The sequence below is a fragment of the Prionailurus viverrinus genome, chromosome A3 (assembly GCF_022837055.1).
Source record: "Prionailurus viverrinus isolate Anna chromosome A3, UM_Priviv_1.0, whole genome shotgun sequence".
NCBI lineage: Eukaryota > Metazoa > Chordata > Mammalia > Carnivora > Felidae > Prionailurus > Prionailurus viverrinus.
In genome coordinates this window covers 27664776-27680124 of record NC_062563.1, presented here as the reverse complement: position 1 = coordinate 27680124, position 15349 = coordinate 27664776, and the positions used below count along the sequence as shown (strand labels likewise).

The 15349-nt window shown below is 52.7% G+C and overlaps 1 protein-coding gene across 3 annotated transcripts; it reads right to left on the bottom strand.

The window, feature by feature from the left end:
* Nucleotides 1–1258: 1258 nt before the first annotated feature.
* NRSN2 (neurensin 2) lies at nt 1259–14299 on the bottom strand. Of its 3 annotated transcripts, none has more exons than XM_047853583.1 (5): nt 14147–14299; nt 13881–13947; nt 10552–10986; nt 5357–5551; nt 1259–2907 (listed from the first exon to the last, which is right to left on the bottom strand). In XM_047853583.1, the coding sequence occupies exons 3-5, from the start codon at nt 10639–10641 to the stop codon at nt 2482–2484; spliced, it is 711 nt and encodes a 236-aa protein (XP_047709539.1). In that variant the 5' UTR covers nt 10642–10986; nt 13881–13947; nt 14147–14299; the 3' UTR covers nt 1259–2481. The 3 variants fall into 3 exon arrangements, with proteins under 3 accessions (XP_047709539.1, XP_047709541.1, XP_047709540.1); XM_047853585.1 differs by having other exon boundaries at nt 10552–10750; XM_047853584.1 differs by lacking the exon at nt 13881–13947.
* Between the last annotated feature and the right edge of the window lie 1050 nt (nt 14300–15349).

The following is a 15349-nucleotide window of genomic DNA, read 5'->3' as shown; positions in this document are numbered from 1 at the left end:
AAGAAAGGGGGAAGGGAGTGTCAGTAAATCATGTAAGACCTTACAGGCCACCCAAGACTTTGGTGTTACTGTGTGAGATGGAAGCCATGGGAGGTTCTGAGCAGAGAAAGGGTATGGTTATACCCGGATCTGTCTGCTCTGCTGAGGTTAGACTTGGGGGGGGCGGGTGGCGGTGAGGGAGCACAGAGGGGGAAAGCCGGGAGACCGGGGAGACCAGGGAGAAGCTGGTGCAATAATCTCAGAGAAAGTCGATGGTGGCTTAGGCCAGGGAGAAGCTGAAAGGAGGGTGAGGAGGGGTGGGGTCAGGCTGTATTCCCAAGGTGGGCTAGCCTCCGGGTTGGAATAGAGCATGAGGAAAAGACAGGAGCCAAGTTCACTCCAGGGGTTTGGCTAGAGCAAGCAGGGGGGTGGGGGTGGGTAGTTCCTGCAGGGGTGGATCTGGAGGGGAGGGTTGACAGAAACAGTTTGGGATAGGGGCGCCTGGGTGGCTCAGTCGGTTACGCGTCCGATTTCAGCTCAGGTCACGATCTCGCGGTCCGTGAGTTCGAGCCCCGCGTCGGGCTCTGGGCTGACGGCTCAGAGCCTGGAGCCTGCTTCCGATTCTGTGTCTCCCTCTCTCTCTGCCCCTCCCCCGTTCATGCTCTGTCTCTCTCTGTCCCAAAAATAAATAAACGTTAAAAAAAAAAATTAAAAAAAAAAAAAAAAGATCCAGTTTGGGATAGTTGGGCGAGGCCTCAACACTCAGGCGAAGGCAGTTAGAAATACATACCTGCAGCCTGGGAGCAGGGTTTGGGGAAAATAATCTGTCTGTAAGGCACTGAGAGCGCCTGGTGCTCCTTAAGTGTTAGTAGGGGTTAGCTGTTCCTGTTGTCCAGCTTTGGCTCCGGCTCTCTCTCCCAGTACTCCTGGCCTCATATCCCTCTCGGGGGTGGGAGCAGTGAGGATGCTGGAGAAATTTCCTTCCCAACAAATTAGCATGTAAACCCACCCTTGGGTCACTTCTCTGACCATTAGTTAAGTCATCTGTAAAACGAAAACGATAGTCCCCTTTCTCGGAGAATTAGCGTGAGACGCGAATGCGAAATAGTGGATGTAAGTGCCCAGCACCTGGGAGGTGCTTTACCAGTCTTTTCTCCTCCTTACCCTTGCCCCATGCTCAGGGAGAAAAGAAGCAAAGTCAGTATCCATCCCAGCTGTTTATTGAAAGGGAAGGCAAGACGGAAGGGGTGGGCAGGATGGGGAAGGGGCGTGGGGCACAAGGGCAGTAGTGCCGGCCGGGTGGGGGAGAACAGAGGACCCTCCCGGGAGACCCCCTCCAGGCTGGAGGTGCGACCGAGGTGGGGAGGGTATGGGGCGGAGGCCATCGGCGCCTCTCTCCGGCTGTCTTGGAGCTCCCTCTAGTGGTGAGAATGGAGATGATGCGTCTGGCCAGGGAGGCTGCAGGACCGAGGTGCTTGCTGGGGGCCCAGCAGGGCACATTTGTTACAGGGTGAGGTCAGGACCTGTGGGTAACCTGTGGGTGACGGTTTCTAGATGAGTGGATTTTCAGCGGCAAAGACATCCCAGTTCTCCTGACCCCTGGCTCTTATAAACCATTTAAGCGCATGTCCAAATCATCTTCTGAGCCACCGGGGACCATCAAGCCTGCAGCCAGGCTCTCTGGGCCCAAACTGTCCCCCAACCCTTGAGGCCCCCTGGAAGCCAGGAAGGTGTCCAGCAGGCCCCCTGTTCCATATGTGTAGAACAAGAGATGGCCCAGGAGGAGGCTGAAGATGTGGGTCCTGATTCCTGCAGACTGCCAGCCTCCCCCAGTCACCTCATCTGTAAACTGGGGCTAATAATAGCTCACGATTTGGGGGGGGGGGACTGAGGGGCTCTGATGCCAACATGGACGTAGAAAACGTTCTGAAGGAGGTGACTGTGTTCGCACCATCCTGGAGAAGTCCAAGTGGGGGGTTTTGACCCATCCTCAGGCACCCTGGGGCAGCTGACAGATGAAGGGTTTAGGGAAAGAGGATGACCCTACCACCTTTCCCCACAACATTGCCTATGGAGAGTAGTGCTTTTATCTGGGTAGAATAGGAAAGTCATGGAACTCCAGAATCTGAGCCAATCCCCTCATAGTAGATAGACAGGAACTGATGGTCTGCAAGGGTAAGGGGTTTGGCCAAGGTCGGAGTAGAGCAAGGATAGATTGAGGGGGATGTTTTCTACTCCTGAAGGGCCTTGAAAAGGAGGGAAGTTTGGGGAGGACTTGGGGAAAGTTGGCATCTTGGATGAGTTGGGGCCCAATCCCTGGGAAGGGGCACTGGGATCTGAGCTCCAGCCTCTCTGACCTGGAGCTGGATCTTATGGGGGCATAGGTGAAAGGGACCTGCTTCTCAGGGAGAAGTTAGGGACACAGTTGGAGGGCAGGGTGTGATGGGACAGAGGCATGGTCCAGACCCCAGGTCTGGCTCCCCCTCTAGCCTTGTGGGCAGCTCAAGAGTCCCTCTTGGGCTGGATGGTCTGCACAGAGGATTGCCCAAAGGGGCTGGCAGGTGGTGAAAACCAAGACTGGCCATTGGCATCGCGGAAGATGGGGGACAGCTGTTGCTCTGGCTCGTCCCCGAAGATCTCCACGTGGCCATCAGCTTCGGCGTCCAAGGGTTCTGCCTTGGTGTCCTGGCTCAGCCAGCCGGCCACAGCCCAAACCAGGCAAATGGCCAGCAGGATCCCAGCCGCCACGCAGAGTACCGTGCCTGCCAAACGGCAGGTGCCCAGGGCCTGGTTGTAATCGGCTGCCCGCTGATCCAGCACCAGGAATTCCCCCTCTCCGATGCCCTCCAGCTTGGGGGGCACTGCATAGCCAGTGGTCAGGGCCGCCACACCCAGCAACAGAAGAAGGGTCCCCGTAGACAGGCTGATCTGGAGAGAGGCAGACAGATTGGGAGGTAGTCAGGGTCAGTGGGGGGCCCCAAGGTGATCCCAAGTGGACTTAAAGGTAACTCCGTGGTCTAACCTTAGAGATGGGAATCACAGAGGAGTCACAGAACATACCTTCTAGGACCTAACTGATGAGGGGCACAAGATATCATGTTCTGTTGGGAATCTTGAGGCCCCTTGATCAATGTCCTTCCCGACTCCCACTTAGGAACCATTTAGTAGGTTTCTCCTGCCCACCTTGAGTTTCCTGCCATCATTATTTAGGTCCCATCTCTTCTCTCTGTCCCATCTACCCCCATCTCTCTGTTGGGATAACTCTTACACATCCCCCAGATCTCATCTCAAACCTCACCTCCTCAGGGAAGCCTTCCAGGATGCTCCTGGAGTGGGTCACGTCCCCTGCTTTGGATTCATACAAACACTGCACGTTTGTTCTTCAGTGCACTCACCTTGGTGCACACTTGAACATCTACTTTCTTGCCCATTTATTTATTTTCTAAACTTGATTTCTTTATGTTGAGAGAGGGAGCACACACGCTCAAGAATGAGTGGGGGAGGGGCAGACGAGAGAGAGAGAGAGAGAGAGAGAGAGAGAGAGAAGCCCAAGCAGGCTCCGTGCTCAGCACGGAATCTAGACTCAGGGCTTGATCTCACGAACCGTGAGATCATGACCTCAGCTGAAATCAAGAGCTGGACACTTAACCAACTGAGCCCCCCAGATGCCCCTTACACATGTACTTTCGTTACCGTGTAAGCGAGGTCTGCCTGCCCCGCTGGAAAGAGGGCCCAGGGAGCTATGACAACAGACACTGTCTGTTTTGGGTCACGCGGTGTCTTCCTAGCACGGTGCCGGTAAAGAGCAGGAGCTGAGGGAATGTTTGCAGAATGACTAAACGAAGCACAGCTAGGAGCTGCTAGAGAACAGGGGCCTCATCTTAAATTCTCTGTGCACAAGAGCCTCGCTCCCTGCCCGGGAATTAGAAGATGCTCAAAATTTTAAGCTACGGACTCACTTTTCTTTTGCTCTTCCCTGATCACCCCAGGCACTGACAGTCTCTCCTCTCCTGGCACCCTCTGATCCTTTGGCCTGGGGTTGTGCATTCACTGTAGATAGGTTGACACTTTGCCTCCCCCCCTGGAGAGAAGCCATTTGAAAGCAGAGGGAAAGGGACCCCTGCCTCGGTCTCTGTACAGTATTTAGCAAAGAGCTACGCTCAGGGTAGGCACTCAGCCTACTGTCATCTCCACGCCTTTCCCCACACTGTGTGCCCTGACTGACCTCTCTCCCTGGTTGTTAGAGACACCGATTGTTTCTCCCCTGTCTTCCCCGGCCCTGGCAACAGTACCCCAATATATCATTGTGAAACCACAGTAAGATTTAACTGAGATGAGCCCCAGTTCATGCCAGTCAGTATCTATTTTCCCTGTGGCCATAGCGATCAGTTGAGAGACGGGCAAGGGACCCAGTCAGAGCCAATGCAATGCTTGACAGGACTTCTGGAAATGAAAAGCATTGTTTTTGTTTTTGTTTCTGAAAGAAAGGCTGGAGGAAATTCTGATTTCCCATGGGTAGTGCGGAGGGAAACCCAGAGGGTCAGCAAGGTGGCAGCTATCTGGGGATCCTGAAACCTAGCAGGGGCCACCTGGATGGGGGCGCCACGGGGAGCCTAAAGACTAAGAGAAATCTTGAGTCCTCGGGGTGCCGGTTTGAACTGCTGGATTGAACCTCACCTGAAGTGGCTCAACCTCTGGTCTACTGTTTAAATCCATTTGAGTTGTGTGTGTGTGTGTGTGTTTTCAAGATTTTTTTTTTAATTTTTTTTTAACGTTTATTTATTTTTGAGACAGAGAGAGACAGAGCATGAACGGGGGAGGGGCAGAGAGAGAGGGAGACACAGAACCGGAAGCAGGCTCCAGGCTCCGAGCCATCAGCCCAGAGCCCGATGCGGGGCTCGAACTCACGGTCGGTGAGATCGTGACCTGAGCCGAAGTCGGACGCTCAACCGACTGAGCCACCCAGGCGCCCCTCAAGATTTTATTTTTAAGTAATCTCTACACCCAGTGTGGGGCTCAAACCTACAACCCAAAGATCAAGAGCTGCACGCTCTACCGGCTGAGCCGGCCAGGCGCCCCAAATTTGTATGGTGTTGAATGACTTATCAACAGTAGCCATTTGGCAATTTTTTTTTAAGTAGGCTCCACACCCAAGGTGGGGCTTGAACTCATGACCCTGAGGTCAAGAGTCGCATGCTCTACCGACTGAGCCAGGCAGGCACCCCCCCCCCCAGGTGGGTGTTTGTTGCTGTTGTTGTTTGTTGCACAAGCAAGACGCCTCTATCTGCTATATCATCCCTCTCCTTTCTATCCACTGATCCCATGTCCTCTCTGCAGTCACAGGAAATCACATGAGTTGCTCCTCCTCTGGCCTTACCTTCCAGCACAGTGAGGGCCAGGGTCGGCGGGGACACAGGACAGGAGGCCCCTCGGGGTCATCGCTGAGGGCCATACCTGCACAGTCTTCATAGAAAAGGTGCAGATAGGAGCGGACCCCATACCATTTGCCGTCTTCCACGCTGGGGCCGCGGCTACAGCCGCAGGAACGGTCACAGTTTGGCATCATGGATCTCTGTGGAGGAAGCAAGGTGCAGTGGGCAGAGGGCCCAGTGAAACCCTCCCAGGCCCCCTGAATCTTTGTACCTCCTCCGCTCTTCCTCCCATTTGAGATAACCCACACTCGTAACACAGCCCGGCCTTCTGGATGCTGGTTTGTCTTTCCCTACGTACACTGTGAATGAGCCAATGCGCAGGAACACTGAGCCCAGTGCTTGACAATTGTAGGTGCCAACAAATTGTACTTGTTTAGTCTGGAGGCCACCCAGTGGCTGGCACTGTGGGTTCTGGAGCCTGACTGACTGGGTTGGAATCCCAGATCCACCACTTCCTGGCTGTGTGACTTTAGACAAATGCTTTCACCTCTCCAAACCTCGGTTTCCTCATCTGTAAAGCAAGGCTGATAATCACACCTGCTTCACACTGTATCTGAGGCCAAGGAATGGCAGCTGTTGTAGTTACTATTCCTGTAATTTCTTCATTATTATTTTTAATCCTAAACCTTTTGAGCTCCGTATCCATCCCTATCTCCCCTCAAAATCTTCCCCGTTTTCAGGGTACTCTTGGGGGTGACTGTCATGGCTGACACTTTGCCTAATCAGGCCGAGCTCCCAAGGTGCAAGGCTCTAAAAAAAAAAAAATCCCTCCCCAGGGCTGCCCCTCACAAAGCAACAGCCTCCAAGTCCCAGGAAATCTTGACTCCAGAGGTGGTGAAAGCCAGGGGCCCTCTGAGGCTCAAGGGTTGTTAGATTTCTAGGGAAACCTATCTACCAGCCCCTCTTTTTTTTTTAATTTTTTTTACTCTTTATTTATTTATTTATTTTTTTGAGACAGAGAGAGACAGAGCATGAACGGGGGAGGGTCAGAGAGAGAGGGAGACACAGAATCTGAAACAGGCTCCAGGATCTGAGCTGTCAGCACAGAGCCCGACGCGGGGCTCGAACTCACGGACCGTGAGATCACGACCTGAGCCAAAGTCGGATGCTCAACCAACTGAGCCACCCAGGCGCCCTGAACCCCTCTTTTTTAATAAGACTTTTTTATTGAGGTATAATTGACATGTAACGTCATATTAGTTTCAGGTGTACAGCATAATGATTTGGTATTTGTAATGACCGCCGTAAGTCTAGTTAACATCTGTTACCATGCGTAGTTACCAATAAATTTCTTTCCTTGTAATGAGAACTTTTAAGAGCAACTCTCTTAGCAACTTTCAAATATGCAGGACAGCATTATTAACTGCAGTCACCATGCTGTACATCATGTCCTCATAACTTACTTGTTTTCTAACTGGAGTTTGTACCTTTGACCACCTTCACCCGTTTTGCCCACCCCCCACCCCCGCCTCTGGCAACCGCTAATCTTAAGAATCTCTCTTTTCACAGATGGAGACCCTGAGGACTGAGTCACGGAAAGTACTTGCGTATGCACACACGGAGAGGACTAAAACCAAAGTGGGGAATGGGGAGAGGGGTGGGTTGGGGGGAAGAGGGGTTTGTGAGGGGGACGGACTGGGCTCCTGCACCAACACCCCTGAACAGCTTCAAACAAAATAAAGCAAGGCACTTCTACTGAAAGATAAGATCATTTCTAGCCCCCCCCCCCAATTTCCAATCAATGTGGCCTTCAGTTTCCTGCATAGAGAGACTCACCAGCACACACATACACACACAGCACAGACAGGCGCGCGCGCGCGCACGCGCACACACACACACACACATCAGAGACGCACAGATTGACGCACAGACACACAGCAACACGGATACACAAACATGGCAGAAACATACCCCCGCAGGCACACATTCACCACATAGAGACACGGACAGGATACAGAAACAGACACACAGACACCCACATTCAAAGACACGCCACAGAGAAACAAGAACACACAAAGACACGCAGAACGTAAGTGTGTGTTGGGGCGATTCTTGGAGTCCCCAGGGATCCACATAAGCGCCAGAAGGGCTCTTCTCAAGGCCTGTCTATAAATCGCGGTTCTTCATCATCCTCACTCAAAACTCGGGGAAAAGGAAGAAAAGGAAAGGGCACAATTTTTTTTCTTTGGACAGAGGATGGGAAAAGGCATAGACCAAAAACGAAAGACGGAGGAAGAGGGCGAGTGGTCCCTGGAGAGAACAGGAATCTCCCTGAGAGGTGGGGGGCGGGGTTCCCAGGGGGTGTGGCCAGCGAGGCACCCGCCCCCCGGCCGCAGCTGTCTGGAGGCCCCGGGTAGGGGGGCATGCTTGGGGGCCAAAGGGGCAGTCAGAGTCAAAGCGGCGACTATTAAAAGACCCTAGGGGAAGGGGCAGGGAGGGGACGCCGCGGAATTGCTGGTCTGGATTAGCTCCTCCCCTGCAACTCTCACGGTCCCTCTCCCCCAAATACACCTAATCACTCAATCTTGCTGGCAATGGGGAAGGAAGGTGACCTTGGCGCTGCCTCCCCGTCAGCCTGGCCCCTCCTCCTCCCCTGCCCGAGGTTGCGGGGAGGGGGTCGGGCGGTCAGGGGGAGGGAGAGGGAGGATGCTCGGGACACCACGCGGATACCCGGGACGTGGGTTGCCATAGGAAACGCTGGGGAGGTGTCCCTAGAAGGGAGGAGGGAGGAGCTCGGCGAGGGGGGGGAGCGGGAAGAGGAGGGGGCTGCAGAGTCCGAGGGGGGAGACTGCGGCGGAGGCCGGCGGAGGGAGGCGTACGCGAGAGTGACAGGCGGGACGGCCTGAAGATGGATGGAATCTCTCGCCGGCACGGCCTCGCTCAGTTCTCCTTCCCAGACCCCCAGACCCGCCCGCCTCAGTGTCCGGCGCAGCCCAGGCTGGGAGTAGGGGCTCCCTCCTGGGGGGGGTGGCGAGGCCAGCGAAATCCGGCCAGTTCCTCCCCTCTCTCCACCGCACCACTGTTTCTGACCGGACCACCAGTTCCCTGGGCGAGATTAACTGCATCCTTTCTCCCAGGGGGAAACCGAGGCACGGAGGGGTGGGGATGGGTTTTAGGAGAGAGGTGGCTACGGGTCTGGTCCTCTGAAGCCTCCTCCCATCCTCTCAGCCCTGAGGGGTCTCGGGGCGAGGCGGCTGGTGTGACCTCTGCCCCCTGCTGCTTCTCTGGGACCTCACCTCCTAAAGCCCGAGGCAACGCCGAGGCTTAGGCGCCGCCGTCCCGTCCGGGGCTGGACGTGGCCGTGCTGGGGATGCGGGCGGGGGTGGGGTTCCCCGGAACCCGGGAGAAGGCGGAGTGGGGGTCGGGCCCCGCGCGGAGCAGGGCTGAGCTCACCTCTCTGCCTGCGGTCTCCGCGGAGCGGGAGCCGGAGCGAGAGAGCCGAGCCGAAGCTGGTTCTGTCGGCGCCTGCGCCGCAGTCGGGGGCGGGGGTGACACGAGGGTGGGAGGGGGGCGCCCGCCCCACGGCCTGGCTCTGCAGATGGCGCACCCCTGCAGGATGGAGAGCCCCTGTCTCTTTCCAGAGTTCCCTTCTCTCCTCTGAGACCCCAGACCCCTCGCGGAAACCCCCAGGCCTCCCTGGAACCCACCCCCTCCCGCGGCCCCTGAAACTCCACATCTGACTCTCCATCACTCCCTCAATCTCCCATCCCTCTGCCTGAACACCCTCGTCTTCGCTGACCCCTCACTTCCTCCTTGTAGCCTCACTCCCCTCTCTGGTTCTCCGTCCCCTGCATGGAGCCCCCAAGCCAGTAGACAAACGCTCCTCTTGCAGAGCACCCCCCCCCCCTTCTCCAGAGACTCCTGCTCTCTCTCTCTCAGCCCTCACCCATGGCTGAGCCCCATCTCGCTCTCAGGAGCCCCCTACCTCTCCCTGGGGCCCTCACCTCTCACTGAGTCCCCTACCCTCTCTCCACTCTCTTTTCCTCTTTGAACCCCTGTCCCTTGCTAAGGATCAGCCCCTCTCATCTTGAGAAGGGAGCTGGGGTTGGGGAGAAGGGGTTGGGAGAGAAGCTTCAGGTCTCCTCTGGAAGGAGCCAATGAGATGGCCTCCCTTGTTCTTGCTTCTAACCTACGGCGAGTTCCGCCCTGGGCAGCGCGTGCCTATGGCCCATCTCTCTGGACAGCCAGGCCTTGGCAATTGTGTCTACTTCATTCCGTGTCATGTGCCCACAGCCTTGGTTTTGTCCCACACTTGGTGCTGTGTGCTCTTAGGAAAGTCACCGCACTGCTCTGAGCTTCTTCAGGCACCATTGCACAAACATGCCTTCATGCCTTGAGCATGCATTCTATCTCTCCATGCGCTGGGGGCAGGGACACAGGGATGAATGAACTCTGCGAGATGAGGCCAGATCTTTTTCGTTCACTGCTGTATCCCAGAGCCTCACGTATTGCTTGGCATTGAGTAGGCAGCTCAACAAACATTCACTGAACACAGACCAGTAATAGTAACAAATATATGCTGCTTGTTATGTGTGAAGGGCTTGTCTAAGTGCTTTACATGTACTACTTACTCTAACTATGTGTGTGTGTGAGAGACAGAGGCAGGCAGACAGACAGATGGACAGAGACAGGAAGTCGTGGAGCCCCAAACTAAAGGCCTCAAAGAGTGACAGGAGGTGAAGCTGAAGAGGCATTGGAAACGACCTGTGCTGGTTTTAAAACATGGCAACAAATTCTTTAGCACTTCTCCCATGGAGGGCTGGGGTCCACGCACCCTCTGTTAGTATCTTGGGTGAGCTGATGACTGCCTGGGACAAGTGAGGCTCTGACTCCCAAGGCTAGGACATAAAAGAACATGCAGGGGGGCGCCTGGGTGGCTTAGTCGGTTTGGGCATCTGACTTCGGCTCAGGTCACGATCTCGCGGTTCTTGAGTTCGAGCCTCGCGTCAGGCTCTGCGCTGACAATTCAGAGCCTGGAACCTGCTTCGGATTCTGGGTCTCCCTCCCTCCCTGCTCATGCTGTCTGTCTCTGTCTCTCAAAAATAAATAAATGTTTAAAAAAAGAAAAAAAAAGGACGTGTACTTCCCCTGAAACTCTAGCTCTTGGAGACGAGAGGAGCCATGCAAGAAGTCTGTTTACCTTGAGGCTGCCATGCTGTGAGGAAGCCAAAACCACACGGAGAGCCCACGTGAAGCGACCATTCCCAGCAGACCTTGCTCTTTCAGTCATTCCAGTTCAGGCATCAGGTAAGTGAGTGAAGAAGCAACCAGATGATTCCAGTCCACAGCTGTTCAAATCAGTTTCAGCTCCGATGGTAGTGGAGAGGGTTCTGGAAGTTCTGGAGGCAACAGGAAGGGATGAGGTCAAGCGTACAGGAGGATAGGTTGGCCTTGAGCCAGCACAGGAAGGATCCAGTATTCTCTGAGACCCGGGGAAAGGAGAGAGGGTGGCCACTGAGAAGAGATACAGGGTAGTGGTTGTGAGTTGAACTCTGGAGTCTTTCAGGTCCAGGTGTGAATCTTGGTTCTGCCACTTGGTACTTCCATGATTTAACGGCTCTGAGCCTCAGTTTCCCTGACCGTAAAATAGAAGTAATATTAGTAGTTGCCTCTCAGAAGAGTTGTAAGAGTGAAATGAGATGTTCATATAAGACCCTTAGTGTAGCACCTGGACCAGAGTAATAACTCAACAAATTGTCCCTAATACTAGTATGGTCACCTTAGTTTATAGGTGACGAGGGTAGGAAGTTGAGTGACAAGACATCTGATAAATCGAATGCTCTGGAGAAAAACAAGAAACATCATCCACTAAGAGGAAGGTTTATGGGTGGCTCAGTCAGGTAAGCGGTTAAGTGTCTGACTCTCGATTCTGGCTCAGGTCAGGATCTCACGGTTCATGGGTTCAAGTGCCATGTTGGGCTGTGCGCTGACAGTGTGGAGCCTGCTTGGGATTCTCTCTCTCCCTCTCTCTCTCTCTGCCCCACCCCTCCTTGCATTCTCTAGGCAAACAAACAAAGAAACAAACTGAAAAAAAAAAAAAGAAAGAGCAAGGTTTTAGGAGTACTGGATGGCTCAGTCAGTGGAACATGCGACTCTTGGATCTTGGAGTTGATCTTAATTACTTTAAATTTTTTAAACAGTCACATGTGGCTAGTGGCCATCATATTGGACAGTCAGGCGTCGGTGGGACAAATTTGCTGCCAAACTTGACCGTGGGGTAGTGAGTTTGAGCCCCACGTTGGGTTTAGAGGTTACTTAAAAAATAAAATACGAAATAAAAAGAAAGAGAAAGTTTTAGTTCAACAGGAGGCTTAAAAAGGGTGGTGAACCAGCCACAAAAGGCCATATATTGTATGTTTCCATATATATGAAATACCCAGAGTCCAAAAATCCAGAGACAGAAAACAGATTAGTGGTTCCTAGAGGCTAGGGGAAGGGAGGAATGGAGAGTGACTGCTTAATGGGTTTCCTTTCGGAGTGATGGAAATATTCTAGAACGAGATAGCGGCGATGGATGCACAACATCGTGAATGTACTATCGTTAGGGAGAAATTTTATGTTATGTATGTTTTACCACAATTTTTAAAGGGTGGTAAAGATTTGGAATGATCAGTAATAATGATGGTGGTGGTGGGGACGGATATCACTTACTGAGCATTTACTATGTGCCAGGGTAATTTATCTTCTCAGCAACCTTATGACGCCACTTGCCTGAGGTCATTCAGTCACAATGTGGCAGAATCTGAATTTGCTCTGATGGCTCTGAGGCCACGATCTGGAGAGGCCACAGCGTGCGCGGCTGTGACTTTCTTCGGCAGTGTCAGGAGACCTGGGAATGAAGAAAGAGGCTGCTGGTACCCCAACTCCTGGGGTAGGTCCTCCTGGACAGGTGGGGCAGAAGATGCAGGGGTTCCAGACAGAGGAGCTCAGTGAGGTCCAAAAATAGGTGGATGGGAAGAAAAGGAGTCTGAGGTCAGAGTGTGGGATACTGTAGTCAAAGACTTTAGATGTAGAACCCGGTAAGAGGTGAGAAGGTTCACTAAGCCAGTGCTATCCAATAGAAGTTTCTGCAAAGAAGGGAATGTCCTAGATCTGTGCTGCCTGAACAAGCCATATTTAGCTATTAAGCATTTGCAATGGGGCTAGTGTGACTGATGAATCGAATTGTATTTAACCTTATTTATTTAAATGTTTATTTTTGAGAGAGAGAGAGAAGTGGGGGAGGGGCAGAGAGAGAGGGGGACACATGATCTGGAGCAGGCTCTGTGCTGACAGCAGAGAGCCCGATGTGGGGCTCCAATTCATGAGCTGTGAGATCATGACCAGAGCTGAAGTCGGATGCTTAACCAACGGAGCCACCCCAGCACCCCTTTATTTATTTATTTATTTATTTATTTATTTGGAAGTACGATTTACACCCAACGTGGGGCTTGAACTCACGACCTGACATCAAGAGTCACACGCTCTACTGACTGAGCCCCCCAGGTGCCCCCTAACCTTAAGTACTTTTTAAAAAAATTTTTTAAGTTTATTTATTTTGAGAGAGACAGAGACAGCACGAGTGGGGGAAGGGCAGAGAGAGAGAGGGAGAGAGAGAATCTCAAGCAGGCTCCCAGCAGCCAGCGCGGAGCCCGATGTGGGGCTTGAACTCACGAAACCACGAGATCGTGACCCAAGCTGAAACCAAGCGTCGGTCGCTTAACCGACTGAGCCACCCAAGCGCCCCAACCTTAATTACTTTAAATTTAAGTTTAAATAGTCACATGTGGCTAGTGGCCACCTTATTGGACAGTCAGGTGTCAGTGGGACAAACTTGCTGCCACGGCCCTACTTTGGGCATGACTGCCATCTCAGACTCCCATCATCTATCCCTTTTCACCTAGTGCTTCTGCCCTGCCCCCCTCTTGGGTCCCTTCTCTACACTGTAGCCACAGGGATCCTTAAAGCATGAGTCAGATTCTCATAGGGGAGTCTCATTCCCTGCCCCAAACCCTGTACTGACATCTCATCTTACTCAGGGTAAGAGGGAGAAAACTGGTGGAATAAATATGGCCACGAACTCTCTGTCCCTTTGCCCTTCAAGAGCTGGAGTTCATTTCTCTTCAGAGCTGGCCCTGGCGACTGCTTCAACCAACCCAGTGTGGTGGGAGCAATGTCGTGCCTGTTCTGGACTTAAGCTTTCAAGAAGACCAGCTTCCTCTTCTCCCTCTTGGGACACTCCCTTCTGGAAAGCTCCTTCTTGGACTCCAGTCCAGGTGAGTCATCTTAGACGTGTAAGCCCACTCGAGCCCCCAGATGACATCATGTGAGTGGAATTATCCCATTGAATCCCATAAACCCACAGTATCTTGAGAGAGAATAAAAGTGTTGGGCCATTAAGTTGACAGACGGTCTGTTACACACCAATGACTATGCCAAACCAGTTCTTACTAGGACCTACGGTTGCCCCTCCCCCACAACCTTACCTACCTCCTTGATTTCGTCTTCTTCCGTTCCCTCTCTCACTACTCCAGCCACACTGGCATCCTTGCTATTCCTAGAATGAGCCAAGCACATCAGGCAAACTCCTATCTCAAGGCTTCAGAGCCTTTGTACTTGTTTGTTTCTCTGCCTTGATTGATCTTTCTCCAGATATCTGCATGACTAGCTTCTGGCTTTATTCAGATCTCTGCTCATATGTCACCTTGTCGAAGAGGTTTTATTTAAACACTGTCGTAGGGACATGGACTGCTCACCAAATTTCCATGTGCTTCACATATATTTCCCAGTTCCCTTGAAGTTAGACAAAGCCATGTGATTAGTTCTGGCCAATGAGACCCAGGTCTCCAAAGAGATCCTTGGCCGCAGAATTTCTTGGAGGAGAAAGAGCAGAACTTAGCATTCATTTAGTTAACAGGAAACCTTGAAAACAACCGAGGGTGAGAAACTGGGTTGCTAAGAAACCTTCTAGAATGGGGGAGACGGTTGGCATCCATTGCTAGGCAACCTAAAAGAAGCTAGACAGGCAGGTTTGGGTTGCAAGCAGCTTTCCCCCTCCTTTTCATAGTCTCCCTGAACGCCAGACTGGATATGCTCTTAGACACTTCTGCTCCAACCCCCTAACTGAATAGATAGGGAAACTAAGGCCTCAAAAGGCAAGATGATTAGCCCAAATTCCCTCCGGTTTCTCAACAAGAGCAAAGACAAATGGCATAGGAGGGCATCGTCATGGGGAGTGACCTGGCATGGCTGAGGCAGAGTTTTAGGGTAGAGCTGATAGCTGAAGAAGAGTCCATAAAACAATAAGGAAGTCAACTGCGAAAGGCCTTGAATGCCAGGCCAAGAATCTTAGACTTGATCCTGAGGGTAATGGGGAGTCACTGAATGGTTTTCAGTGGTGGTCCCATTTGTTTTCCAAAGACCCCTCGGGCTGCAGTGTGGAGACCCAGGACAAAGTCTCAGTGCCCTCAAGGCCCTTCATGCTCTTGTCAGTCTGTCTCCTCTCTCCTCACCACCCCCTCCAGCCAGCCACAGCCAACTCTGTCCCATGCCATTTTCTTTGGCGGAGCCTTTCCCCTTGCGGTTGCTGGTGTCTAGAAAGCTTTTTCCTTCACCTGAATCTGCTTAATCTTATTGTTCTAGTTATAATTGCTATATACTGAACTGCCCCCAAAACTCAGTAGTGTGAATAACCACCCTTCCATTATGTCCATGGACTCTGAGGGTCAGGAATTTAGACAAGGTAAGAGGGGATGGCTTGTCTCTGCTCCCTGGTGGCTGGGCCTCAGTCGGGAAGACGCTGCTTCAGCTGGGAGTGACTTAAATGACTATGGGCTAGAATCACCTGGAGGCTTCTTCACTCGTCTGGCACCTGGGCAGGTGCCCTTGCCACCTGGAGCACCTGCATGGAGTCTCTCCATAGGTTTTGGGCTTCTTCACTGCATGACGACCTTAGGGGT

Bases quoted from the DNA above. Each gene is read 5' to 3' on its own strand.
- NRSN2 (XM_047853583.1), bottom strand. From the start codon at position 10,641: ATGACTGAAAGAGCAAGGTCTGCTGGGAATGGTCGCTTCACGTGGGCT. The intron at 5,552-10,551 runs GTAAACAGACTT...CTTCCTCCACAG, and splicing joins CACAGCATGGCAGCCTCAAG to AGATCCATGATGCCAAACTG. The intron at 2,908-5,356 runs GTAAGGCCAGAG...GCCTCTCTCCAG, and splicing joins GGCCCTCACTGTGCTGGAAG to ATCAGCCTGTCTACGGGGAC.